Source organism: Pogoniulus pusillus, chromosome 26 (genome assembly GCF_015220805.1).
Source record: "Pogoniulus pusillus isolate bPogPus1 chromosome 26, bPogPus1.pri, whole genome shotgun sequence".
Classification (NCBI taxonomy): domain Eukaryota; kingdom Metazoa; phylum Chordata; class Aves; order Piciformes; family Lybiidae; genus Pogoniulus; species Pogoniulus pusillus.
The window spans coordinates 117672-144511 of NC_087289.1; the positions used below are offsets into that span (position 1 = coordinate 117672).

Sequence of the window (26840 nt, forward strand, 5' to 3'; positions counted from 1 at the left end):
GGGATGCTGAACACCCAAATCAGTAGCAGGGGTTCTGCCAGCTCCTGAGAAGCCATCCTGCTGCTCAGGGGCTCTGATTTTTGGGGTGAGAGGTAGAAATCCCTGTGGCCTTAGTCCCCTGGGCAGGAGCATCCTGGCAGGAAGCTGAGCAGCCTGGTTCTTCTCTCCGCAGCTGTGTGAGGATCTCTTCTCTCGCATCAATGACACGACCAATGACAACATGTCCTACTCTGTGGAGGTAGGCACTCCATTGCCTGCTAGTCTGGCTCCAACCATGCTGCTGTGCAGGTCCCTCTTTTGTGGGGTCCCATCGCTGGGTATGGGATAGGAGAGCAGGACCTGAATCTGCCAATGCGCTGCCAGCCATTAGCCCTGCCCATGCCCTGTCTAGGTGAGCTACATGGAGATATACTGTGAGCGCGTGAGAGACCTCCTGAACCCCAAGAACAAGGGGAACCTGCGGGTGAGGGAGCATCCCCTTATGGGCCCATACGTCGAGGACCTTTCCAAGCTGGCCGTGACCTCTTACAATGACATCCAGGACCTCATGGACTCTGGGAACAAGGCCCGGTGAGTTGTGGCAGCAGGAGATGGCCAGGACTGGATAGCCTGCAGACATTTCCAGGAGGTCCTGCCTAACTTCCTTGCTTTGCTAGCTCAGCTTCTCTGGAGGTGCAAGTCTCCTCCTGTATGAGCACTGGGTACCACCTCCTTATTTTCACCTCACCTCAAAATGCCCTGGAGGCAGCAGCAGCCTGGACTTTTGCACATCTCCTCCCAGAGTCCTCTCCTGTCCTCTAGATTTGCCTTCCCATCATGTACCCTGTCCTGAAATGAGCCTCGACCCCATTGCCAGCTACTCCCGTGTCTCCTACAGAGTGTCACACCTCCCTGTCCTCCTCTTCCCACAGCACAGTGGCTGCCACCAATATGAATGAGACCAGCAGCCGCTCCCACGCCGTCTTCAACATCATCTTCACGCAGAAGCGGCACGATGCTGAGACAGACATCACCACTGAGAAGGTGAGAGCAGAGCCTGAGGGACTGGGAGAACCTGTGTGGATCTGGGAAGGGCTTCATATCTGATTGACAGCACTTGAGATGGGATGGTGCAGCCTGGTGGAGGGTGGAAACATGATGGAGATAGGCCCCACATGCACTCTGGGCCCATGATCCTTCAAGGAACTGCCCCCTGGACAGGATATTTGGCACCTGTGTCCTCCCACCCTGCCTGCAAGGATGTTATCCCTTTTCCTGGCCAAATCCCACTGCCTGCAGAGCAGTGTCACCTTGCAAGAGATCTTTGTTCCCTCTTTGGCCTGGTTTGCTGTGCCTTCTGGGGCTGACAGCCTCCTCTCTGCCTGCAGGTCAGCAAGATCAGCTTGGTGGATCTGGCAGGGAGTGAGCGAGCTGACTCCACTGGTGCAAAGGGCACAAGACTAAAGGTGAGAGCTGGCAGAAGGCCCTCTTCTGCCAGCAGGGATGTTGTGTCCTACCACCATGTCCTCCTCTTTGCCTGGCTCCCTGGCTGCTGTACTGCTAAAATCCTTTGTGTTGGTTTGAAACTGAAGGAGAGTAGGTTTAGACTGGATCTTAGGAAGAAATTCTTCAGAACAAGGGTGGTGAGATCCTGGGACTGGTTGCCCAGGTTGTGTATGGCTCCTCACTGGAAGTGTTCAAGGCTAGGTTGGATGAGGCCTTGAGCATCCCCTGGTCTAGTTGAGAGGAGTGGATGATTTCTGAGGTCGCTTCCAACCCATTCTAGGAATCTGTGACATGGTTTTGTTTGAAAGCTGCCCATTGCCAGTTCTGCTGGGATCCAGGAGTCCCTGCTGGGAGGTGCTGGTTATCCAGCAGAGCTCTTTGCCCACCCCATTCTGCCCCTATCCTGGTACTCTGGGCTTTTGTGTCTCTCTGAAATGGAACCTGAGCAGCTGGGCTTTTCCTCTTTCCACCAGGAAGGAGCAAACATCAACAAGTCGTTGACCACACTGGGGAAAGTCATCTCTGCCCTGGCTGAAATGGTAGGTAGCTGGAGCACAGACAAGCAGCAGCACCATGGGGTAATGGGCTCAGGTCAGCAGAGGTGAGCTCAGCTCCCATGGATGGTGCATTCCAGCTCTGAGGAATGGGCAGATACTTCCCAGTCTGGTGAGGCTACTGGGCTCCCAAGAGCCCTGTGCCCACTGCTGTCTTGGGAGACAGGATGCTGTGGCGGGTGCTGAGGAGGGGAGCAGCTCACTCAGACGGTCTCTCCTCTTTCTTTACAGGACTCAGGGCCAAACAAGGTAGGTGTCCTGGCCAGGCTGCGCAAGGCGAGGGTCAGTGTTTAGCACAGTTGGGTGGGAGTGTGTCACAGGGTGGCTTTGGGGTTAGACTTTACCTAGACCCAAGCCATGCTTCTTCCAGGGACTCGCAGAGCCCTCAGCATCCTCCTCACCCTCCTCACCCTGTGACTCACACTATCTGGTGTTAAAATGCCCACCCTGGCCTAGGCAGGGCACGTGGAGCTGAACAGAGCTGCCTGAGGTTGCCACAGCCTGGCAAAGCTATCCTTCTGAGTCCCCATGGCTGGGGACCTGCTGTCACCTTCCCTTCAAAGACAGCAGGCAGCCTGACAGCTCTTCTCTCTACTCTCCATGCTCCAGAACAAAAAGAAGAAGAAGACTGATTTCATCCCCTACCGGGACTCAGTGCTTACCTGGCTGCTGCGGGAGAACCTGGGTGAGGACATGGGTCAGGGTGTGGGCAAGCATGACTGCTGGGCAGAGGGTGGTGGCTGGCACAGGAACCAGTATCTCCCTGAGGTGGGCACATCTTTCTGGGCAGGGGGCAACTCCAGGACAGCCATGGTTGCTGCTCTCAGCCCTGCTGACATCAACTATGATGAGACCCTCAGCACCCTCAGGTAGGAAGTAATACCCTTGTCTCCCCAGAGTGGGCAAGGGCAAAGATTGTCTCTGAAATGCCAGCACTGCCACATGCTCTTCTCACCTCTGTAGCAACACTGGCTGAGGGGTGCAACCTCAGGCAGAAGGCTGAAGGATTGCCATAGTGCTGGGATCCTCCAAAGGATCGTTTGCAGGAGGGGCTCGTGGCACTCCTCCTTGCCCAGCATCTGGGGATTTGACCCTCTGCCACTGCTGAGGGCTCTGCCCTTCCCTAGGTATGCTGACCGTGCCAAGCAGATCCGCTGCAACGCCGTCATCAACGAGGACCCCAACAACAAGCTCATCCGGGAGCTGAAGGACGAGGTGGCACGCCTGCGCGACCTTCTCTACGCCCAGGGTCTGGGAGACATCATTGACAGTAGGTACCATCCAGTGCCCTCAGGCAATGGCTCCAGGCAGAGGCCAGCTGGAGTCCCCTCTGTCTGGAAGAACAGTGGCCCCACAGCTGCCCTGCATCCTGCTCTGCCAGCTGTGCAGCAGCATCACACTGCCGGAGGTTGGGATGCTTCTGGCAAGCCCCTGCACATGCATTCACAACCTGCAGCCCACTCCTGTGGGCAAGAGGAGCTGCTTTGTACCTAGCAGACCTCCCCTTCTCCCTCTCTACCTCCCATCTTCAGCATCCTTTGTCCAGTAGAATTGCCTGGAAGAACTTCCGGGGCTACAGCCACCCATGGCCTCCCCTCCGTGCTGTTGGATGCCCTGCTCAGATGAACCCACTCTTGTTCTGTTCTCTGTCTTACCCTTGCTCCTTGCCCTCTCTCTCTCTCTCTTAGCCCATCCTGCTGCAGGAGGATCCAAATGTGTGTATTCCACATCACTGGTACTCTCTGTTGCTTCACGGCTTTGGGAAGTGTAGGCTGCACCCAGGGGCACCCTGCGCAGCACAGGGAAGGGCTTCTGTAGCCAGGCCCATCCGTTGGAGAGTGCTTGCCCACAGGCTGGCTATCTCCAGGGAGCTGGCACCAGGGACACTAGCAGAGTTGTAGTTAGCACCTGGGCTTGGGGTAGGACTCAGAGGGACCAGTGTCCTCCCCATCTGCTGTGCCAAGGGCCCAGTCCCCACAGGGACTCCTTCCTCCATGCTGTCAAGATGTTTCCTGTCACTGCTGCTGCTGCTTCTGCTTCTGCTGAGGCCCAGCACGATGCTTGGGCAGCCTGGCACGGTGCTCTCCTGATGGAGGGGTGTGTCATGAGGACCAGGAGGGTTTTGCCTGTGGATGAGCACTATTGCCCCATCCTGCCCTGGGCCAGGCAGTGCAGCCAGGCTGCGATGAGCCCCCTGAGGAGCTGGGGACCTGGCCTGTCCCCTCCTGCCTTGGCTTCCCGGGATGCAGGCTGATGGAGGTGGGCAACCAATGCTGCGGCCGCTAACCTGTGCCTTGCCTGCCTCCAGCACAGTGCTCCAAGTCCCTGTGACTTCTCAGGGCTGGAGGAGAATCTCTGATACCAGGGTGCCTTTGCTGTAGGGTCTGGTGGCAGGCAGTGCTTGGGCTGCTGGCAGGCAAGTGCCACTGCCCATAACCGGGCATGTTGTTCCTCTGCTCTCACTTTGCTTTTTCTGGCTTCCTGGACAAGGTGGGCCAGAGGCTTGGCCTCTACCAGCAAGGGGATCCCACAGCCCCTTCTGCTTTGCCCCTTTGGCCCTTTTGTAGGATGGAGGGCCACTGCCTCTCCTTCCCTTCCTTTCTCATTCTCTGCTTCTTGATTCAGCTGGTCTGGGACAGCTGGTCAGTGAAACCCACCCAGGCTGTGTCTGCAGAGGGATGATGACAAGGGCAGTGGTATGCTCTTGAGGACAGTTTATTCCAGACCTGATGGCTGCAGGATCTGGTGCTGGGGAAAAAAAGAATCATCCCCAAGAGTCTGGGAAGGCTCCAGGGCTGTTCTAGCAGCTGCTTCCCAAAACAGGCCCATGCTCCTTGGGGTCTGCCAGGGCTGCGGGGGAGATGTGTGTGCCTGTGCCCTGCTGCCGCCTGTGCCGCTGTGCTGCCGCCTGTGCCTTCCCTTTGGACTTCTTGGCTTTCTCCTCTTTGCACCTGGCCACTCCTTGGGATCTTTCTTTCCCCAACAGCTTTTCTTGTCTCTGTCTTTCTCTCTCACTTCTTCTCTGTCTTTCCCTGGCCCATCCATAGATGTGTCCAACCGTGAGAACAATAACGATGCCCGAGGGGCAGAGCTGAGTTACTGCCGTGACAATCTCTCCACAGTGACCAATGCCATCGCTGGGATCAGTCCCTCTTCTTCCCTGTCAGCCCTGTCCAGCCGCGCTGCCTCTGTGGCCAGCCTTCACGAGCGCATCATGTTTGCTCCGGGCAGCGAGGAGGCCATTGAAAGGCTCAAGGTAGGAGGCCAGCAGCTGGCAGGACGGAGGGCTCAGCTCAGTGCTCTTGTTCTGAGGCTTGCACAGCACTTGGTGCTTTCTGGAGACCCTTACTGGAATCACAGAATGGGTTGTGTTGGAAGGGACCTTAAAGATCATCCAGTCCCAAACCCCTTGCCATGGGCAGCGACACCTCCACCTAACCCAGGCCTCATCCAGCCTGGCCTTGAACACCTCCAGGGAGGGGTCAACACAATGCTAGGACAGACTCAGGAGTGCCCAGTGCTCTGGACTGCTGGAGGGGAGGGAGTTTGGTGTGGTGACATCCACCTGGTGCTGCCACCCTGCCCATGGGTTGTCTGCTGCCTGAGGGATGAGCACTCCTGGCTGCAGAAGGGTGTTTCCAGCTCAGCACGGTGCAGGAGCAGGCTGGCAGCAAGGCGTTGGAGAGGATGGCCTTTGTGTCTTGCTCTTTGAAGATGGGGATGATGGAAAGATGTGGGTGAAATGCTGCCTCAGCCTGTTCAAAGCCAGCCTGAAACTGCGAGCGGTGTCCTGCTGTGGGAGGCTGGGCAGAGCCTGGTGGAGCAGGCAGGTCTGCTGCCCATGGGATGTGCTAACCCCTGCTGACCCCTCGCTTGCCAGGAAACGGAGAAGATCATCGCGGAGCTGAACGAGACATGGGAGGAAAAGCTGCGGAGAACAGAAGCGATCCGGATGGAGAGGTGAGTGGGCTGGGGTATAGATGGGACGTAACAAGATGGGCTTTCCCAGGCATCTCTCTTCCTCTGAACCATGCTTACAGCAGTTCAGCTCCTGCCATCCAGACATACCTTGGCTGTTTCCTAGGCACCCCAGTCCTCACCGTGTTAAGCTTGCACAGATGTAGTTTGCTCTGTTCTAGACAGAGGACTGCAGAGGGCCATGAAGGTGCTGAGGGGACTGGAGCACCTCTCATAGGAGTAGAGGCTGAGGCCTGGGGCTGTTTAGCTTATAGAAGAGCAGCCTGAGGGGAGATCTTACAAAAGCATGTGAATATCTAAGGGGTGGAGGTCATATAGATGGGGCAGGGCTCTTTTCAGTGGTACAAACTTTTTTGAGGGTGATAGAGAACAGGAGCAGGCTGCCCAGAAAGGTCTTGGACTCTCCTTCTCTGGAGACTTTCAAAACCCACCTGGACATGTTCCTATGCAACCTGCCCTTGGTGACCCTGCTTTAACAGGGAGGTTGAACTAGGTGCTCTCCAGAGGTCCCTTCCAACACCCACCATTCTGTGAGAAACCTCCCTGAAGCACAGAGCTGAAGCAAGTCATATGGCTGTGAACTGTGAGGCAAACCCGTGAGCTTGCATCCTGTCCTCTGCTTGTCTAGTGTGAGCTCCAGAGGCCATGACAGGCTTTTCTTTCCCTTGCTCCTTCAGGGAGGCGTTGCTGGCTGAAATGGGGGTGGCCATGAGGGAGGATGGAGGCACCTTGGGTGTTTTCTCTCCTAAAAAGGTAGGATCATCTTGTTCTCTTCCTGTCAAACAAAGGCTGGTTTGTACCCCTGCAGCACCCTTCTGACTCGCTCTTTCACTCCTGGCCAGCCCCAAACATTTTGATTGCCTCTTCTTGGCTCAGAAACCTGTGAGGGAAATTCTAGTGTTGACCCTGCTGGGTACAAACATCAGTGGAGATGTGGCTAAAGACCCAGCCCCTGTTGCCTGTATGCTGTCCCCATTCAGGTTAGGCTTTGCTGACAGTGGTTGTGCTGGGCTTCAGGATCAGCTCATCAAAATCCATGCTTTGGGGTACTTGACATTGCTGCCTCTGTTCTCACAAGTCCTTGCTGTGAAATGTGAGTGTGGAAATATTCCATACCTTTCATTACTTCCAGCACCCTGGAAAGTGTTTCCTAAGCGAATACTGTCCATGCCCCAAAGAGTTTGTGCGCCAGTGAACCAAGCACCAGTTACAGCACATTGCTGCCCCTCATGTGGCTGCACAACCATCATGGTGGGGATGTCCAGTTTACCACCCACCATGGATCCTTTAGAGCAGCACGGGCAGGCTTGTGCCGGTGGGACCAAGATGCACTTGCTCAGCCCTCTGCTGCACTGAGAGATGCTCTGAGAGCACCCTGGCAGCTGATGCTGACTGGCTTGGCCAAATGTCTTAGCAGATGGCTATGTCCCTAGCTGAGGGGGTGCCACTCAGTGATGAAGGCTTTGGGACCTTCCCCCTGTGCGCCTTAGCATGGGTCTTAGGACAGCTGTCTACACCATCACTTTTGTTTCTCAATCTTGTCTTAGCTGCTGCCTTTTAGGACCCCAGACCTTTGTGTAGAAAGTGTGGGGGTTTATTCTCCAAAGCAGGTTGGTGCTGGAGGTGGGGCATTGCTGTGGTGCTTTTGGTGCCTCCTTGCTCTTTAGCTCTCTCTGACTTGTCCTGTGGCTGGCAAGGAAAGCTAGCATGGACAGGCTGCAAGCTCCCATTTCATATGGGCAAAGCAGGGCAGGGCTCTGCTGTGCTACCACTGGGGTGGTGACATCTCCAAGGAGCTCAATGAAAGGTGGAGCAGCTCACTTCTGTTAGCCAGCCTTGCACACCTTCATTAAAACATGAGGCTGCAATCTAAGATCCTGGGGCCTGAGGCTAAACTTTATGGCCAAATTCTCCCTGCCAGCCACTGTGGAGAAGAATCTGTGCTCCTCCTGACCTCCAGCTCTCCCACACTCCTTGGAGTGAGTCTCTCCTGACAGCTAGGGCTTGTAGCATTGGTGTGACAGGAGACCTTCTGCATGCTTGTCTGAGAAGACATTTCTATGGTCTCTATTCTTATTTTTGAGAAACTCAGAACTTTACCTACCAACATTTCCAGGACTTTGCCTGTTGCCTGAAGGTGCAAACACAGCAGCTCTGAATGGGGTGAGATAAACTAGCTGCAGCTGGAGTGGTCTGTGCTATGAGTGAAACTTCTCTCTCAACAAAACCAAAGTGGTTTGTGACCCAGGGAAAGAAAGTGATGAAAGGAAACTGTTAGAAAGGAGACCAGGGGATGAAATTCAGACTGGAGATACGGCTTCAGGTCTCAACTACTTTTCATTGAACCTCTGCTCTGGGACCTGCTCTTTTGAGTCCCTCATCTGTCCTTGTGCTGTCAGTGAAGAAGAATTGGCACTTTGACTTCCTTTTATCCTAAACTAGCCACTACAGGCGACCTGCCTGTGCCTCAGCTACACTGCCCAGAGTGCAGCTGGAGGCTATGGTAAGGCAAGGGCCTGTGGACACAGTGCAGGTGAGCAGAGTCCTGCTCCAAGGGACACTAAACGTTAGCAGAGATTCTCCATGGTGAGCCTGTTTGCATTTTCAAAGGCAGCCCCAGGAAAGATACACAGGGCTCATGCCTTTGAGGAGGAGGGCAAGGAGGCGTGTGGAGGCAGGTCATGCCCATTCTGGCTGTTCAGTTGTCTGAAAAGTACCTGCCTGGGCATATTGTCCTAGAGCTACAGAGGGCAGGAGAGCCTGTCCATGTGCAGAGTGAGGTGTTCCCACCTCCCTTGGGAAATTCTTCAGTGCCTAGGAATATAGGATGCACCAGAGTGACTCCTTCTTTGTCTTTCCCAGACACCCCACTTGGTCAACCTCAATGAGGACCCTCTCATGTCTGAATGTCTTCTCTACTACATCAAGGATGGGATAACAAGGTGAGGGCCACATCCTGTGCAGCAATGGGAGCCTACTTGTACTTCAGTGCCTGACATGCCTGAGTGGATGTCAGGGTGGCAGCTGTCCCCAGGCTGAGCAGTGTTCCCAGGGCATCTCCAAAATGCCATAGGTGTGCCAGAAAAATGTGTTTTGTCAGCACTCTTACTGGGGACATTGGTGCTGCTGTGCTTCAAGGCCAGCTCCTTCCAGTGCCAAGGGTGGTTCTGGAAGAGGCTCAGGAGGGACTGCTTTGAGGAAGGATTGAACTGAATTTCCTCCTGGCAGGGTTGGCCGAGAAGATGCTGAGAAGAGGCAGGACATTGTCCTCAGTGGGCACTTCATCAAGGAAGAGCACTGCCTTTTCCGCAGTGACACCAAAACTGGTGGCGAAGGTATTGTCTGGAGGGGCTCCACCTCCCCAGGCACCCTGTCCTTCCACATATCCCCAGCACCTGCCCCCTCAGACTAGTGGGGCTCTCCTGCACCACCGTGGTGGCCCCTTGCTTTCAGAGTGAAATACAACCCTCAGCTAGCTAGGAGGGAAGCTAGAGTAAGCCTGCCATGGTGAGGCAACCCAGATCGATGGGGCAGGACAGAAGAGCAGGCCATAGATGAGTCCCTCAGCCAAGACGCAGAGCACAGCACACCCCTTAAACTAGCAGGAACCTAGGGGCAAAAGGGCCATGGGATATGCCTGCTGGGGGCCCTGATCTCTTCTGACTTTCCAATGTCTAGCCACTCTCAATCCTTGGGACTGCTCTGATTAACATGAGGATGGCTGAGCCCTGTTGGTTGCCCAGGGTGTGGGTGCTGCTGGTGGGTACTCTGGTGTCCATTGCTCCGTATCTGGGGTGCCATCTGGGGCAGCTCTCCCTTTCTGAGGCTGTGGGAGATGCAGGACTTATCCCTCTGCTTCCACCTTCCCTCCCCTCCCTCTCTCCCCACACCGCAGTGATTGTGACCCTGGAGCCCTGTGAAGGTGCCGACACCTACGTGAATGGCAAAAAAGTGACGGAGCCCAGCATCCTGCGCTCAGGTGGGCCACGGAGCTGGCACACCACCACTGCTCTGACCCACCTCCATCCACCCCGCAGGGCCCTGCAGCTCGGCCCACGTTAAACCCATCTCCTTTTCCCTGGCCCCACGCACACCCCTGTAGGGAACCGCATCATCATGGGCAAGAGCCACGTGTTTCGCTTCAACCACCCCGAGCAGGCGCGGCAGGAGCGGGAGCGGACCCCGTGCGCAGAGACCCCCGCCGAGCCCGTGGACTGGGCCTTTGCCCAGAGAGAGCTGCTGGAGAAACAGGGCATTGACATGAAGCAGGAGATGGAGCAGCGGTGAGGGCATGGGTTTGGGCAGTGGGGAGCTGGCTATCCACCTACAGGGTGGTCATTCTCTCCTTTCCTATTCCTCCCAGGCTCCAGGAACTGGAAGATCAGTACCGGAGGGAGCGAGAGGAGGCAAATTACCTTCTTGAGCAGCAGAGACTGGTAGGTGGCCAGGACCTGTCTCCTTCTCAAGTTTCCCACATGTGACTGAACCCTGGCAGAAGTTTGTGTGGAGTGGCTCTGTGTCCCTGTCTCAGTTCTAATTTAAATTCCCAGAGACTCAAATATATTTGATAGAACCAATAACAATTTATAGAGTGCCCTTCCCTCTTCCCCCTTCTTTCCCAAATGAAAGGAATTAGATGTAGAGAGAGGAAAGGTAAGCACACCCAAATAAATAATCTCACTCGATTTGGAAGTTAAAAGAAGAAAAGTTTAACGATAAATTCAAGAGGTATCTGAGGTAGGGAAGTTACAAAGGTATAGGGAAGGGGAAAACAAGATACAAAATCTGTAAGTACGGCCAGATTTTGATGGCAATGAGTTTGTCCACCTCACGGTGATGGCCACATGGTAAAACAAAGAGAACCAGGAACAGGATGGTGATGCTGGTAAGCAGGTAGGCAGGGAGGGCAGAGAGAGAGAGAGAACAGGAAGTCCTCCCTGCTTTTATGGATCTTTAGACAGGAAAGGGGAGGGCACTAACCATCACCTGGTAGTGTTCAGACCCACCCCTGGGGAGGGGTCAAGACCACTTAGGGTCAGGTTCAAGGTCACTCCCCCTGGAGGGTTAACCCTGTACAGTCCCCTAAAAAGAAAAGCAAACCTCTTGTGCCTGAGGCTATCCCCATAAACATGAATCAAGAGAAGGGAGAAGGCTGGGCTCCTGCAGGGGGCTGGGGAGAAGGACTGTGTGGCAGCAAGGTCACATCACGTGAGTTGCATCATCCCTCTCCATGCTTCCCCCAGGACTATGAGAGCAAATTAGAGGCTTTGCAGAAGCAGATGGACTCCAGATATTACCCTGAGGCAAATGAGGAAGAGGAAGAACCTGAGGATGAAGGTGAGGGCTGAATGTCAGCACCAGGTTTCGAAGCTCTTTGCAGGAGGAAGAAGAGTGGACCATGAGTCCCCTGGGTAGTGGCATTCTCCCTCCTGGCAGTGGAGTGACTGTCCCTCCATGTCTCCCACAGTGCAGTGGACAGAGCGGGAGTTTGAGCTGGCCCTTTGGGCCTTTAGGAAGTGGAAGTGGTACCAATTCACCTCGCTTCGTGACTTACTCTGGGGCAATGCCATCTTCCTCAAGGAAGCCAACGCCATCAGCGTGGAGCTGAAGAAGAAGGTGGGTGCCTGGGCCTCCTCTGGCTTGCTGTGGCATCCATGTCAGAGGCCACAAGCTTGGGCAGCTGGGGAAGTGCTGGGGAGGGAATTGCTGAAGGCATCACCTGGAGCCTGATGTCCTTCTGGGTGGCTCACTGTCCCCCCACACTCCTCTCCAGGTCCAGTTCCAGTTCGTGCTCCTCACAGACACACTGTACTCACCTCTCCCTCCTGACCTGCTGCCTCCTGATGCTGCCAAGGACCGGGAGAAGAGGCCATTTCCCCGGACCATTGTGGCTGTGGAGGTGCAAGACCAGAAGAATGGGGCAACACATTACTGGACCCTGGAGAAGCTGAGGTGGGCAAATGATGCCCATGCTGGGAAGGGCTTGTCCAGCCTCAGCCTCATCTCTCACTGCTGTGCTCGGCACCCCCCTCTGCCCACAGGCAGCGCCTGGACCTGATGCGTGAGATGTATGACCGAGCAGCAGAGGTGCCTTCCAGCGTCATCGAAGACTGCGACAACGTGGTGACCGGCGGGGATCCGTTCTATGACCGCTTCCCCTGGTTCAGGCTGGTGGGCAGGTGAGAGCCTCGGCTCCTTCTAGGCATGGCTGGGCCCCACCGACAGCCTGCAGGCTGCCTGTACTGCCTGCAGGACCTGCAGCTTCCCATGGCTGCCGGGGAGGATGTGCTGCCCTCCCCGTGCTGCTCAGGGCCTGTTTTGCCTGCCATGGCTCTCCTCCACATTGGCTGCTGGGACCTTGAGGGACCCATGAGCCACTGGCCATTCTCCTGCTGCCTGCTGTAACACCATGCTGCAAGGCAGGGGCTCTTGGCTGGCTGCCAGGGGGAGGCAGGGGGCTGGGGCTGTCTAGCGGGCTGAGAACCTGTGCCATCACCATGTCTGCCCCGGTGGGCACATGTCCATGTGCACATGTTGGTGTCTGAGCATCCGTCTGTCTGGTATGTGCCGTGCGTCTCCGTGCGCTTTCCGCATGCCAGTTGGAAGGGTGCAGTGCCGGAGACAAGGATGGGCCATCTCAGAGAAGGGGGTCTGCCCAGGCGGGCAGGGGGTGCAGGAGTCCAAGCCACAAGGCTCAATGAATGGCACCAGCTGTGGAGGCATCCCCCTGTGGCACGGCACATGGAGAGATTCTATTTGGCGGCGGGGGGGACAGTGAGCCTTGTGCCACCTGCTCCGTCCCCATGTTGCCTGCAAAGCCAACGAGGGGAGACCCCACTGTTTGCACCGGTTCCTTGGGTCACTCTTTTCTCTGCCCTTTATAGCCAACAGCCATTGATGGCTTCCTTTAGAACTGCACTCAATGGGCAGGTCTTTATTTCCTGATATCCCTTGGTTTAAGCAGAAAAAAATGCCACCCAAAAACCTAACCAATAAGAAAAAGCAAAAACCCCCAACTCAGATGAAGCCCAAGTGAAAGCACAGTTCCTGTTCTCAGTCTCTGTTTGGAACAGCTGGTGTTAACCTGTCTTCTATCTTGTTGTACTAACCTTAGTTCAGATATCTCTGGCTGCAACAGCTCTCCTCTTTTCAACACATGCATGAGCGAGCGCATGGCTGATCTCACCCCCTCCCCTACCTTCTCGAACCCCGACTCCGACATCACCGAGCCTGCTGACGAGCAGCACCAGGGGCAGGAGGAGGAGGAGGAGGAGGAGGCGGAGGACCTGGAGGAAGACATCTTTCCGGAGTGCCCGTTGTGTGATGGCCGGGATCCGTTTTACGACCGCTCCCCCCTGTTCAGTTTAGTAGGAAGGTTGGTGAGGTTTTAGGAGAGCATGCTGGGAAGGAACTAGCTCTTTCACCTGAGGGGACTGCTTCGGACACGACTCCCACCTCCGAGGTGTCCCAGAGGCACAGGGGCTGCATGGCCGGCAGGGATTGCTGCCAAGCCCAGAGCACTCAGTGAGGTGCCCACTGAGGTAGACGGCAGCAGGGGATAGCAGAGGAAGGTGGACAGCACCAGCTCTGCTGGAGACCCTTTAGGCAGGTCCCTCTTCGTGGTGGTACCCCAAAAGGGGAGTTCTGCTATCTCTCCCGTACCAAAGGAGACACATGGATGTCTTGGTCCTGGGCATTTCTGTCACAGGGAGGGCTCCTAGCCAGCTTGAGGTAGCCCCCTGTGATGCTGCTGGCTGGGGACACGCAGACATTTTGAAGTCATGCATGCCTCTGGCACCAGCTTTGCTGTCTTGGCTGTGTTGGCCAGTTGGAGAGCCTCCAGACCTGGAGGCTTGGATGTCCCTAGTGGCTGGGGGGACAGAGCCAAGTAGAGTGAGGGGAGAGCTGAGCTCAGGAGGGAGAGGAGGGCTCTGCAAAAAGTGACACTTTCTCTTGCCACTCATACACAGTGCTTGGCTTGGAGCCATCCCTGCCAGCTTGGCACAGGAGACAGTTGGGGAGGTTGTGGGGTGCAGGCTCCAACTCCACCTTGGCTCTGACCAAGGACAAACAGCCTTGGCCTTGCAGAGGCCCAAGAGCCCCTGCAGAACCAGTTGTGCTGCCAAACACAGTTGTAATCTGCCCATCCCCAAAGTAGGATGTGGTGCTGCCATTTCTGCTCTGGGATTTTCCCAAGGGGATGTGCACCTAGAGCTGGTCCTGAAGCCTCTGCTCCAAGCAGGTGCCAGAGGGGCTCATGACAATGAACCTCTCCTTGTCGAGGCTGTCCCAATAGGGTGGAGTTGGAGCTTCTCTTCCTTCACGTGCTAAAGTCAGATTCATGCCCGCCAGACAGGATGCAGGAGCAAGGTGTGCAGGCAGAGAGGGTGGAGGTGGGGCAAGAGTCCTGCAGCCTCAGACTGAAAGAGCTGGGTTCTTCCCCCTTCTTTTTTTCCCCCTTTTTTTCTTATTTAAAACAACCACGAAAATAAACAAAACCAACCAAAACTCTTGGGGGCACTTCAGCAGCCCCCGAGGAGGCCCTGCGGCCGCAGCCTGGCTGTGTGCTGGGGGCATGTGCCCCGGAGCTTGGTGCCTTCTGAGCTCTTTTGAGTCTGCCCTGGGTCTGGCTCCCCGCGCAGCAGCTCCGCTGGCCACATTTCTTGTGAAGTGTGCTTGGATTGGTCTATGATTGGATCCTTGTCTTTCAGTTCTTTTTTTAATTTGTTTTGTTTTGTTCTTTTTTAATTTATTTTTTTAGCTACTGGCTCTATCCAAAGCTTTAGCAAAAATTGAGGTTATTTCACTTTTGTCTTCCTTTGGAAAGGCTTTTCTTTGGTCTGAGCATGCCATCTTTGCACCTCACCAATCTTGTGGTTAGTGTCCCTGCCCTCCTTCCTCTAGTGACACACTTGTCCCCCTCCTGCCTGTCCATTCCCAGTTCCCTCCCACCCCCCTTCCTCCCTCTCCACGTCCTTGGCTTCAACACCAGCTGTCCTTCAATTTTGGGGGGTGTGTGGACACTCCCAGATCCTCGTGCTTTTGAGACTTCCCCATGGCTTCAGGGCTCTGCCCCAGGCATGCAGTCCAGCTCAGAAGCCCTAGCAGGACTGCACAGTCTCTGGTGGCCTCCAAGAAATGTGGTGAGACAAGCCTGGCAAGAGACAATGATAGGGCATTGCCTTTGCTTCCACAACTTGAATCTTTGGGGATGTTTTGTGTGGAAAAAGCCTCAAGTAGCCACTGCAAGTCAGTGGGAGTCATTAGACCAGGGAGAACCTCTGGACTCGGGGGCTCAGTCTGCAAATGTAGGGCTGGATTTGTCTGCAAGAGCCCCCTGGGCTCTACTGAGTAAAGATGGATGTATTTAGAGACACCTGCAAGGTGGGTACCTCATGGGAGCCTCCTGAAGCAGAAGTGTCCTGGCTGGCCCCAGAACCAGCTCACCCCATGATACCTGAAGATGCTATGCTGCCTGTCAAGATGCTAGTAGGCACTCTGGGGAGGGGCGCTGGGCACCCTGCACCCCCTCTTTCTGGGAGAGAGGCCAGCCCACAGACAATGGCAGCTGGCATCTCTTGGCAGGGAGCTCGGTGCCAGGGGCTGTGGACATGACTTGTCACTGCTGAGGGCATGGCACATCACCATTGCCAGAGTGCCAGAAAGACCATCAGATGGTGAGAGACAAAACACTTGAGAAACAGGGAACTGTGGCCTGGCAGGAGGTGCTAGCAGAGATGTGGTGCAGCTGTTATGTTGGACCTTGGTGTGGCACCATGCTGCAGCAGCACCAGTGACCTGGATGCCACAGAGGACAGTGAGGAGGCTCAGAACTGCCACATGGGAAGTGGGCAGCTCCTTTCTTGCCCACGGGGAGAAGCTGGTTCTGCCGTCCCTGTGACATGTTGGCAGGCAGCTTGGGACCCCGCAGCCACGCAGGCAAAGGGATGTGGAGGGAACACGCACACAATCCGTGCTGCCAGCCACGTCATGCAGCCTCCCTCCCAGCCAGGCAAAGGCCACCTGCAGCCAACAGTGATCCTGCAGCACCAGAAGCGGAGCTGGGGCCAGAACACTGCTGGCAGGTTCATCTCTGGACGCTCCTGTTCTCCAGACAGGACCTCCTCTTCCCCACTTTACTCCTGGCCTTTACCTCCGTCTTCACCCTCCCTTCCCACCCCTGCCTCGCCCCTGTCCCGCTCACGATGACTCTGCAGCCGCCCCCCGAGTCGTGTTGCAGCTTCTCCTGCCCTAGTCCTCCGGCTCTCCACCGCAGAGAACGCCCTCTTCCCTCCCAGCTTCACGGTGGCACCAACGCAGCCCCCCTCCCCTCCCTGCCCAGCACGGAGGTGACCGCTGGAGAGGTACGCAAACCCTGTCTGCTTCGTGTGCTGCCCGTGGCGCTGCCACCCGCCTGCCTGTGGCACGCTGCCCGCCTGCCCCCCGCCCCTCGGCTGGCCCTGGCTGCCTTCTCCTTAAGTTTTGCTTTGCAGCGCTGTGGTCGCGCCGTGAGCGGTGTCCTGGGACCTCGGCCGCCGCCGGCCGCGCCACCTCTGCCTGGGGACCGGCGGGTGGGAGCAGTGACCGCGCCCCCCGTTTTGTGTGTGTGTCCCCCCTCTCTGGCAGGGCTTTCGTCTACCTGAGCAACCTCCTCTACCCTGTGCCCCTGGTGCACCGCGTGGCCATCGTCAGCGAGAAGGGCGAGGTGAAGGGCTTCCTGCGTGTGGCCGTCCAGGCCATCTCAGGTAGGCGGGAGACCCCACCCCAAACGTGCCCTTCACGTCCCCCGTGCCCCCTGCGCCGCCTCACTCCCGGCTCTTCTCCAGCGGATGAAGAAGCCCCGGACTACGGCTCTGGCGTGCGGCAGTCAGGGATGGCCAAGATCTCCTTTGACGACCAGCACTTTGAGAAGGTAGGGCAGCAGCAAGTTCTTGGTGGGTGCCCGGGGACCGCAGGCCCTTGCCTGCCGAAGCGGTGGGGACGTGGGAATTGATGCACTTCCAGAGGTGCAAGCGCCAGGCTAAAGGGGATCGTGCTCCCAGTCTAGTCTGTAGCCAGCCCCTAGCCCTCCGGCACTCATCACTGCACCCTGCTCTTGCCCACATCTCGGGCAGCTGCCGTGGGGTGGAGGGGAGATCTGGAGTTGCCCGGGATAGTGGTGGCAGCACAAGCAAGATCAACTCGGGGATCGACAGCATCCCTGAGCCCAACTCATGGTGCAGTTCCAATCGGAGTCATGCCCAGCCGTGGGGATGTCACGCTCGGGGACCTCCCAGGAGGAGCTACGCATTGTTGAAGGCCAAGGACAGGTCAGCGATGTGGGTCCCTCTGCTGATGAAGTCAACAACAATACCTGTGCAGGTGAGGGGGTGCTGACAAGCAGTTGGAGGGTGGTCCGCTGTCCTGGCACCCACCCTTCTATGCCTGCCCAAAAGTTGAAAGCCCATTGCCTACTGCCCCTGTGTGAGGCTGCTGGCAGACACCAAGGGGTTGACCCTCGTGCCTTTCTGAGGACCCTTACCTCCCCTCAGTGACCCCAGAAGACCTTCTCCTGGACAGCCCAGAGAAACCTGCACCAGATGGGCCACTGGAGACTGCTCTGGACCACCTGAAGCTGGGCAGCATCTTCACTTTCCGTGTGACAGTCCTGCAAGCCTCCAGCATCTCTGCAGAATATGCAGACATCTTCTGCCAGTTCAAGTGAGCCCCTGGGGCCTCCCAGCCCTACATCTTCCCCTGTGCTTTGGCCATCACTCTGGGGCTGGTGCTCAGCTCCCTGACCTGTGAGCCCTTCATGGATGGGAGAGGCAAAGCCAAGGGCTGCAGAGTGACTCCATGTGCTTGTCCTCTACCTTGTCCGCTTGCTGGCAAAAGGCAGGTAGAGGTTCCCATCAGCTTCAAGAGGTCCTGTGCCAGACCAGGGTGTGAGTGGCAGTACAGGGAGAGCAGGCTCTTGTTATAGTCCCTGCCCTTCTTCTTGCACTGTTCTGGCATGTCCCTGCCCCACAGCCCCTGAGCCACCTTCCTTCACTCCACAGCTTCATCCATCGCCACGATGAGGCCTTTTCAACGGAGCCCTTGAAGAACACAGGACGGGGGCCACCACTGGGCTTCTATCATGTCCAAAATGTGAGTAGCCCTCTCCTGTGCACTCCCCCTCACCTCCATGGCTGCTAGGATCATTGTGGGACCATTGGCTGGATCTTCTCCCCGGGGGAGCAGCTTCCTCCTGGCTTTCCCAGCCTGTCACAGCCTTAGACAAGGTGGACGTGTGAGAAAAAGACCCAAAGCCACTGCCCTCCAGCTAAAAAGGCTGGGATTTAATGGCAGTGTTCTTGGTGGGGGAGAGCATCCCCAGACCACGGGGAAGGGGTTGGGTGAGTGACAGAAAATCAGACAGGCATGCACCCTTCCGCCTACTCAGGCCTGATGCCAGCTGCATCCTTTTCCCAGGAAAACTATGCCATCAATGGCTTTTTCTCTTCTAGATTGCTGTGGAGGTGACCAAGTCCTTCATTGAATATATCAAGAGCCAGCCAATTGTATTTGAAGTCTTTGGACACTACCAGCAGCACCCTTTCCCACCCCTCTGCAAGGATGTCTTGAGGTGGGTGACCCTCTTGGCCCCTGGGTGCCTTGAGGGCACTTGGTGCATCTGGCTTCCTGGGGACTGAAAGGAAGGTCTGGGGCAGGCAGACGTGTCCCCAGCACATTAAGTGGCATTATCTGGGCTTAGGACTCCTTGTGGATGCTTTAACCAAGCTGGTTCTCTCTGCAGCCCTCTGAGGCCATCCCGGCGCCACTTTCCCCGTGTGATGCCACTCTCCAAACCAGGTAGAGGACCTGGCCTCTTGCTCTTCTGTTTGTCCAAGCTCCTAATGCTGGGTGTGGGGTCCTTTTTCAGGGGTACCACAAAATGTAATGAAGACCAGAGCACCCAAAAGCCCTTGGCACCCATTTCTGCACCTGATACAGAACCCCCTTCTCACCTCCCATGGAGTGGCAGGGAAGAGGCTGCCCATCCTGGATAGCTCAGACAGCCACCCAGCATTGCCATCCTCAGGGCCTGCAAAGTCCCTGACGCACTCTGGCTGCCAAGCCCCAAGGTGTTGGGGTTTCGCTGAGTGCCATGGTTTGCTGTGTGGTCCCCATAACAGCTCTGGGTGGTCTCCCACTAGCTGTCCTTGCACAGCTGTCTCAGAGCCACTGTCCCCAAGCAGTCCCTGGAGCAATGCTGCAGGCTTTGGGACATGTCTGTGCCGAGGCAGTGGACTCAAGGCGTGCATTTTGGGGATGGGTGAGGCCAGCTGCATCCTGACGTCCTTGCTGCTCCACATATGGTGTGGGAGAAGGCACGGGGTGTTCAGTGAGGTCCCTGGACTGTTGCAGGAACGTCGCCCTCAGTGTGCTCCCTCCTGCCTCCTCTGCCTGTCCTGTGCTGTCTTCTGTCTCCAAACATCCGTGGCAAGCTCCTTTTGACTCTGTCTTTCTGATCTGCCACAGTGCCTGCCACGAAGCTGAACACCATGACTCGGCCCAGTGCTGGCCCATGCCAGTGCAAGTATGACCTGATGGTCTCCTTTGAGATCTGTGAGCTGGAGGCCAATGGCGAGTAAGTCCTGCCAGAAAGGGGAGGGGAAGCAGAGGGAGGGAGGTTTGCCTGCACTTGGCACCTCTGGGCAGGCTGCTGGAGCTTTGTGTCATGCCACAATCCCCTCTTCCAGCTACATCCCTGCTGTTGTGGACCACCGTGGAGGCATGCCGTGCCATGGGACCTTCCTCCTCCACCAGGTATGCCCTCCCGAGGTTCTGCCTTGGCTCAGGCTTCTGCCAGGAGCTGTGTTAACCATTATTTCTCTCTGGCCTGGCGCATCTCAGGGCATCCAGAGGAGAATCACCGTCACCTTGGTGCATGAAACAGGCAGCCTCATCCACTGGAAGGAAGTGCGGGAGCTGGTTGTGGGTAAGCTGAGCCAGGCTGGGTGGGCTGTGAGCAACCCCCAGCCCCCTGAGTTCCCAAGCATCCTCTGGGGCTGCTTCTCACCCACATTCTCACGTGGGTCTTTATGCCTCCTCTGCCCTCCAGCTATGAGTGCCATGGCACAGGCAGGATGCTGCAGTCACCGTGAGGGACTGAGCACCAGCTAGTTGCTGCCTGGGGGGTGGGCTGCAGTGGGATGCAGGCAGGTGGCCTGCCCCTGCACCACACAGGACCACCTCCTGTCACCTGAGCAATGTCCCTCTGCTGTGCTTGCAGGTCGTATCCGGAACACTCCAGAAGCAGATGAGTCCCTCATAGACCCCAACATCCTGTCCCTGAATATCCTCTCCTCCGGCTACATCAGCCCCTCCCAGGATGACCGGTGCGTGCTGTTTCTGCTCTTTCCCCACTGTGGTGAAGGCTGGGAGGGGATATGGGGAGCCTTTCTCTCCCCTGGGGGCTCTCAGCCCTGCCACAGGGTACTGCCAACCTGTTGCTGCCTGGAGAAGGGGTTCTTCTGGAGATGCAGAAGGTTTTGGGCTTCAGAGGTGCCAGCCCCCTGTCTTTTCCTCTGTGAACCCTCTCTGTAGGTTTTGGCACTACAGGGCATTTTGGTGAGGGTCCTCCTCTTCAGTGGCAGCTGTGACTGCCTTGTGCAGAGGCAGGGGCAGGTGCTGGGAGGACATTCTGACCCAGCAGCTGAAGGGGACCTGCGAGGAGGGCTATTTGTCCTGTGTCCCAGTAAACTCACTGGAAATGCCACTCAGTGCCCATGGCCAGCGCCTGTCTGTGTGAGGGTGATGCAGTAAATCCATGGCACATAACTGCTGGAAGACTTTGGGGATTCCTGTCCCTTCACTTCTTTCCTAGGGGTCTGTGCCCCTGGGGGTTTGGCAGATGTGTGGGAGTGGTGAGGCCAGAAAGGTTTTATCTCCACGATCTCCCTGGACGAGTCCTGTGGTGGCAACAGGGCAGCGGTGGGTGACGAGGGCTGAGTTCTCCTCTGCCCCAGGGCTGCTGGCAAAACGCCAAGGGCTAGCAGGGGTCCCTGGCCAGAATGTATCCGTATGAGCAGCCACGACAGCAACAGTTGCTGGTAGCACTGGGAATAGTGGGACCAGTCCTGGGCTGTGCACGTAGCACTTGCTGGCATAGGAGCATCCTGGCATGGGAACAGCTTTTCCCCTCATTTTCTTCAGGGCATCCTCTGCCCCAAGGTGGCCTGTCCCAAGGCTGGGTGTCCTCTGGGGAGTGATGGAGGTCTGTATGGGAGATGTCACCCTCCAGTGCTCCTGAGGCAGCTCCTGGGCACAGTGGAGCAGCAGTCATGTTGTACCTGGGCAGCAGAGCTCAGTCATTGGGTCGGATGTGTGTGCGAGTGTGGGACCAGGAGTTTGGCACAGTCACAGGGACAGTGCGGCAAGGCTGGGCAGGGATGGTCAGGTCAGGAGGGCTCTGCCTGGCAGAGCTGTGAAGGTTTTGCTGGAGCTGGGTGGCTGTGGCACTCACCGGCTCCTGAGTCTGAACTGGCTTATGTCAGCTCCTGATCTGGCCAGTTGGTCCTGGGTACAACCAGATCATATCTTTAGCATCTCTGGTGTAGCCTGGCAGGGGGCGCCGCCTTCTGCTCCTGCCTTCCCCCACATGCTCTGAAGGTCAAAGGGACAGAGCTCGGGCTGGGAAAATGCTGGAGGTGTAGAGAAGCAGGGAGAAGAGAGACGGCCTCTGTGTGCTCAGAGGGTCAGCACCTCAGGCCAGCCTCAGGTGGCAGCTGTGTGCCAGCATGCCCCATGCCCATCCCATGGCCATCCTGCCTAGGACCAGGCAGGGAGAGGAGGGTGCGAAAAGCCGAGGAGCACTCGCTTCAAGCACCCCCACCCCGCTTGCACCCCGCATGCAGGTGCACTGCTTCGGCCCTAGCAGCCTGCCAGGGGGAGCAGAGGGAGGGCAGCGAGTAGAGCCAGGGCCTGCTTCACCCTCCTCCCTGGCTGCTTGCGCTCCCTGCTTTGCTGCCCAACTCCATGGAGCCTCCATCACCCAGAGCAGCCCTGGCTCCCCTTTGCAGCATCCCCAGTCCTCTGGAGTCACTCAGGAGGAGAGCAGGGGAGTGGTACGGCTCCCTCCCAGCACCCATCCATCCCTTCATTTGGCACCCAGGGAGAAGGCATGGGTGGCAGTGCCCAAGGTCCGCCCTCGCTTCTCTGCTGCTGCCACTCATCCGCGCCCACACTAACATGTGACTGTTTTGTGTTTCCGCAGGCAGTTTCTTGATTCGGATATGCCTAGGTATTATTTGTTTCCATTGGCTTTGTTTCCACTCCCTCTTCCTCTCCTCCTTCTTTCTTTCTCCTCTCTCGCCTCGGCTCGCTCGCTCCCGCCAGAGAGCGGGAGCCCCCAGCCCTTCACACGCCCCATCCCTCCTCCCTCCCGCCCTGGCACCTCTCTCACTTGGCCCCTTTAGCTGTTCGTCTGGGCCGTGCTCTCGCTGGCTGCCGCTCCCCTCGCACGCCTGCGTCCCCATCACCTAGTTTGGGTTTTTTCTTGCTTTTTGACTTTGCTGCTCTCCCACCTCTCCAGCATCTGGCACCAAGTGTGCCACCCCCCCACTTCCTCTCACCCCAGCCCCATCTTGGCCATTGGCACCACTTGGAGTAGCTGCAGGGCTGATGCAGACCACAGTGTGGACTTCAAAGTGCCTCCAGCCCTTGCCCAGGCAGCTGGTGATGATGGCAGCAGTGCTGGGTTGTGTGCCAGCATGCAGAGTGGCTGCCCACCTTAGGCACAGCATAGGTGGGCATAGGTGCAACATGTGGACAGTGTGTGTGCATGTGGGTGTGGCAGGGGGCACACAGGCCCATTCGTGACAGGGGCTGTATCCCTGTGTGCTTGGGGACAGGAAGCTTCAGTGGCAACTGCAGCGTGAGCCTGGCATGTAGTGTGTGGGTGACAGCCACCCGACTCAGATGCTGCTGCCTGCCTCTAGACAGGAGCATTGCTGAGGCACTAGAGGAGGGGCATGCTGCCACCAGACTGCATGGCAGAAGATGAGAATGAGTCTGGGAGACAGAGGATGGGGTCTTCTGATTCTTAATGGGTTCCAGAGTGTTGTGCCTGGGACACTGTCCTTACGGCAGCTAGAATCTGGTCATGCTCAGAGATGCCTGAAGGCAGAGTTATCCCTTCAGCAGCACCTTGCTCCCCCTTGCCAGAAGGTGCAGGGGGACAGATCCAGCACAGATCCAGCACCCTGCAGCAGAGGATGTGGGCTCATGCTGGTGTTGCCTCCATGGGCTCTCATCACAGTGATGCTCCCTGTGGACCAGGGGATGAGCCAAGAAATGATCCCTCTCTCTGTGGGCGGCAATCCTGCCTTGTGATGGGCACATTCCCAGGGGGCTGTACTAAGCAGGAGCTCCTTGCCCTTGGGATGGCAGCGAGAGCAATGTTAAGGGTATGGGGAGCACACGTGGTCACTTCCCAGCTGCTGGACTGCGAGGAAGGTGGGAGGCAGAGGGTTTTCACCCGGGCAGGTAACTCTCTGTCTGCCCTTGCTGAGCTCCTGTTGGGCTCTGGTTCCGGGTCCAGCTGAGCTGCCTCAGCAAGCAGTGCCGATACGAGGTGAGCCCCCCGCGAGGGGCCGCCCTTCCTCACAGCCCCGCCGGACACCGCTCTCTGACCTCTCGTCTCTCTGTGTGTGTACCTGTGTGTGTTTGTTCTTGGGTCGCCTTCACTTATAGCATTTCGTTGGGAAATGACACTAGGTATTTCACGCGCACCCGCTCGGTCTGGTCCCTCCTGCTTTCCTCTTTCTCCTTTGCCTCCTCCCTTTGCTTTTTGCTCTTTCCCCTCTCCCTGGAGGTTCCTCTCCTCCTTCTCCTCCTCCCTGGGGAACACTCTTTTCTAGAGTGACCCATGTCTGCGAGGCAGTCCCTCGTCCTGGCTCTGTCTCACGCAGGGGTTTTGGACACATTTTGTACTCCTGCGGAAAGCGTCGCTCTCCGTCTGCTGCTGTGGGGGCAGTGGCAGCTGAGAGCCTCTCCCTGCTCCCTCCAGCCACCCCGGCTCTTGTTCAAAGAGCCAGCCAGCTGCCTGGGCGCTGTTTCGGGCATGTGCCAAAGCATCCTCGTTGAGATGTAGCTGAGCCGCAGCTTCCTGTGGATGCTTAGGCAGGAGCTGGTGCTGCAGCAGCTCTGTGTGGCTTTGCCCAGGCCGTGTCCCTTCAGCCCCAGGCTGTCCTAGAGGGAGCCCAGGAGCAGGACAGGGGGTGAAACAAGGATCCCCTTTGCTCTTAAACTTGAACTGCCTCCTGCTTTCCACACCCTCGATTGTTTGACCTGAAGAGGGTCGTTGCTGCTCTTGCTCTGAGTGGCTGCACCATTCTTTGCAGGAACCTATAGGCACCAGGCTAATGGGGCTGGGTGTCCCTCACTCCTTATCCCAGCCTGGGAGCCATGGAAACGCATAGTGAAGGGAGTGGGGCAGCTCAGTGGGATTTGGGCTGGTGTTCACGGCAGAGCAAGACCTGGGGGAGGTAGCCTGACAGGGGCAAGCCACCAAATCACTGTGGTCCCTGGATTCCTCTGAGGCTCAGGGCTGACAGATGGGGGCTGGAGAAAGGGACTTGGCTGATGTGGGGGCTGGTCTCCCAGGGTTGGGCTGGCAGCAACCACCCAGTGCTGAGCATCCTCCCTCCTTTCCCTTCTGGCCATCATCACCCAAACAGTGACAGCTGCTCCTGGAAGGGGCCAGGAGGTGCTGTATGCCCTGAGCTGGATGTTGGGGACTTAGCCGTGGTATGCTGGGGGTGGCAGCTCCCCAGCTCTGAGCACAGGGGTGGGGCATGCACCCTCCTTTGCTCTTCTCTGCCTTCCCAGTCTGCCCTGCCTTGCCTGCACCCCAGCTGAGTCCTCACTCCTCCCACAGCCTCTCTTCCCCAATCCCCTGGTCCATTGACCATTTTGAGGGTGCTGCGTCTTCCTCCTGCTATGCCTTGCCCCCTTTGCCTTAAGCCTGCGTCCTCTGGAGTGGCTGTCCCCATCTGTCCCTGCTGCGCGTGCATGTGCGTGTGTCCTTGCAGGCCTGCCGCAGCGCTGCAGGGGGGGACGACGGCATCTTGCTCACTCACTCGGGGCCATGGGGGGGGGGTGTTTTACCGGCTCTGCTCTCTTTTCTGGCAGGACTTTCTACCAGTTTGAGGCAGCATGGGACAGCTCCATGCACAACTCGCTGCTGCTCAACCGTGTCACCCCGTACCGGGAGAAAATCTACATCACCCTTTCTGCCTACATCGAGGCAAGGACCTTAGCTGGGGTCATGACAAACCCTGGCAAAGTCTGGTGCTTCCTTCACTGCCGAGGTGCAGGCAGCATGAACCAGTCCTTATCTAGCACCTATGTTAGCAGGGTGCAGGAGTCAACCTGTACATGGGGGCCCTATGGGGCCCCAGAAGTGGAAATGGCTGGGCACCAGGGATGGGAGTGACCTGCTGGACTGCCAAGCTGCAGCCCTCTGATGCCTCCTCTTCCTTGCCCTGCTGCAGATGGAGAACTGCACTCAGCCTGCCATCATCACCAAAGACTTCTGCATGGTTTTCTATTCCCGAGATGCCAAGCTTCCTGCTTCCCGCTCCATCCGCAACCTTTTTGGCAGTGGCAGTCTGCGGGCTTCTGAGAGGTACTGGGATGCTGCTGCCTTTCTGGGCAAGGAGAGCCACCACCCAGGCACTGGAGCCCTGCTGGGCCATCCCAGCATCCTGGGTGAAATAACCAGAGCAGGGTCCAGTAATGCCTTAACCCTTTTTGCTTACAGCAACCGCGTGACAGGAGTCTATGAGCTCAGCCTCTGCCGCGTGGCCGATGCTGGCAGCCCAGGTGAGTGCCAGGCCCCTGCCCAGCTGCTCACCGTGAGGCCAGGAGGCACAGCACCATGGATGGTATAAGGGCTGTGTGTCTGTCCTCCCAGCTGTGCATCTATCCCCAGGCATGCAGAGACGGCGTCGGCGTGTGCTAGACACCTCCGTAGCCTATGTGCGGGGAGAGGAGAACTTGGCTGGCTGGCGGCCCCGCAGTGACAGCCTCATCCTTGACCATCAGTGGGAGCTGGAGAAACTCAGCCTCCTGCAAGAAGTAAGAGTCCCGGCTAGGAATGGACCAAAATGGTGCAATTTGCATCCCATCCCCTCACTGGTTGTCTCAGCACTCTCAGGTGTGGGAGGAGGCAGGAATGGGGTTATGCTACCAGTGCTCTCCTGTGCATCGCTGTTCGCTGGGTCCCCGCAGGCCCAAAGCTCGTGCAGATGGGGCTCAGGAGGCCTGGAAAGCACAGTTCCTTGAAAGGATGTGGGCGAGGAGAGGGGCTCAGCTCTGAGCCTGCCTGCCTTTGCCCAGGTGGAGAAGACAAGACACTACCTGCTCCTGCGGGAAAAGCTGGAAACCACGCAGCGCCTGGGCCTGGAGACCCTGTCCCCCTGCTCCAGCGAGGACAGCGAGTCCCGAAGCACCTCCTGCATCTCCTCCCCACTCTCTGCTGATGGAGCCCCTGAGTGCCACACCTCCCCCCCTGAGACCCCCAGTGAGAGGCAGAAGGAGCTAGCTGTAAAGGTACCATCCTGCAGCATCCTCAGCTTGTGGGGATGAAGACAGGAAGGGGTTCCCATGGGGGGACAGGAGAAAGCCCAAGAGGAGCAGGAAGAGGACAGTGGAGGAAGGTGTCTCCAGCCCTATCATCCTCCTCTTTCCACAGTGCTTGCGCCTGCTGACACACACCTTCAACAGAGAGTACAGCCACAGCCACGTCTGCATCAGCGCCAGCGAGAGCAAGGTACTGCTGCTGTGACAGGTGCT

At 57.2% G+C, this 26840-nt stretch overlaps 1 protein-coding gene across 22 annotated transcripts in view; it reads left to right on the forward strand.

Annotated features, from left to right (window-relative positions):
* Window positions 1-26840, forward strand: part of KIF1A (kinesin family member 1A) — a 42999-nt gene that overhangs the window by 11680 nt on the left and 4479 nt on the right. Inside the window, exons 5-46 of one of the 22 annotated variants that reach the window (XM_064165732.1) lie at window positions 173-238; window positions 392-570; window positions 912-1023; window positions 1368-1445; window positions 1959-2024; window positions 2271-2288; window positions 2649-2724; window positions 2830-2908; window positions 3167-3309; window positions 3728-3754; window positions 5087-5295; window positions 5920-5999; window positions 6695-6770; window positions 8880-8959; window positions 9246-9352; window positions 9913-9996; window positions 10120-10300; window positions 10381-10453; window positions 11261-11354; window positions 11485-11633; window positions 11791-11969; window positions 12059-12196; window positions 13132-13392; window positions 16644-16762; window positions 16844-16929; window positions 17240-17378; window positions 17549-17717; window positions 18056-18146; window positions 18506-18624; window positions 18796-18851; window positions 19521-19629; window positions 19742-19808; window positions 19896-19980; window positions 20275-20380; window positions 22258-22284; window positions 23736-23759; window positions 25176-25290; window positions 25538-25671; window positions 25807-25868; window positions 25978-26123; window positions 26385-26597; window positions 26740-26817. In XM_064165732.1, coding sequence (XP_064021802.1) covers window positions 173-238; window positions 392-570; window positions 912-1023; window positions 1368-1445; window positions 1959-2024; window positions 2271-2288; window positions 2649-2724; window positions 2830-2908; window positions 3167-3309; window positions 3728-3754; window positions 5087-5295; window positions 5920-5999; window positions 6695-6770; window positions 8880-8959; window positions 9246-9352; window positions 9913-9996; window positions 10120-10300; window positions 10381-10453; window positions 11261-11354; window positions 11485-11633; window positions 11791-11969; window positions 12059-12196; window positions 13132-13392; window positions 16644-16762; window positions 16844-16929; window positions 17240-17378; window positions 17549-17717; window positions 18056-18146; window positions 18506-18624; window positions 18796-18851; window positions 19521-19629; window positions 19742-19808; window positions 19896-19980; window positions 20275-20380; window positions 22258-22284; window positions 23736-23759; window positions 25176-25290; window positions 25538-25671; window positions 25807-25868; window positions 25978-26123; window positions 26385-26597; window positions 26740-26817 — 4500 coding nt within the window. The remainder of the gene's footprint in view (window positions 1-172; window positions 239-391; window positions 571-911; window positions 1024-1367; window positions 1446-1958; window positions 2025-2270; window positions 2289-2648; window positions 2725-2829; window positions 2909-3166; window positions 3310-3727; window positions 3755-5086; window positions 5296-5919; window positions 6000-6694; window positions 6771-8879; window positions 8960-9245; window positions 9353-9912; window positions 9997-10119; window positions 10301-10380; window positions 10454-11260; window positions 11355-11484; window positions 11634-11790; window positions 11970-12058; window positions 12197-13131; window positions 13393-16643; window positions 16763-16843; window positions 16930-17239; window positions 17379-17548; window positions 17718-18055; window positions 18147-18505; window positions 18625-18795; window positions 18852-19520; window positions 19630-19741; window positions 19809-19895; window positions 19981-20274; window positions 20381-22257; window positions 22285-23735; window positions 23760-25175; window positions 25291-25537; window positions 25672-25806; window positions 25869-25977; window positions 26124-26384; window positions 26598-26739; window positions 26818-26840) is intronic. The other 21 variants (XM_064165734.1, XM_064165737.1, XM_064165733.1 and 18 more) reach the window with 21 other exon arrangements.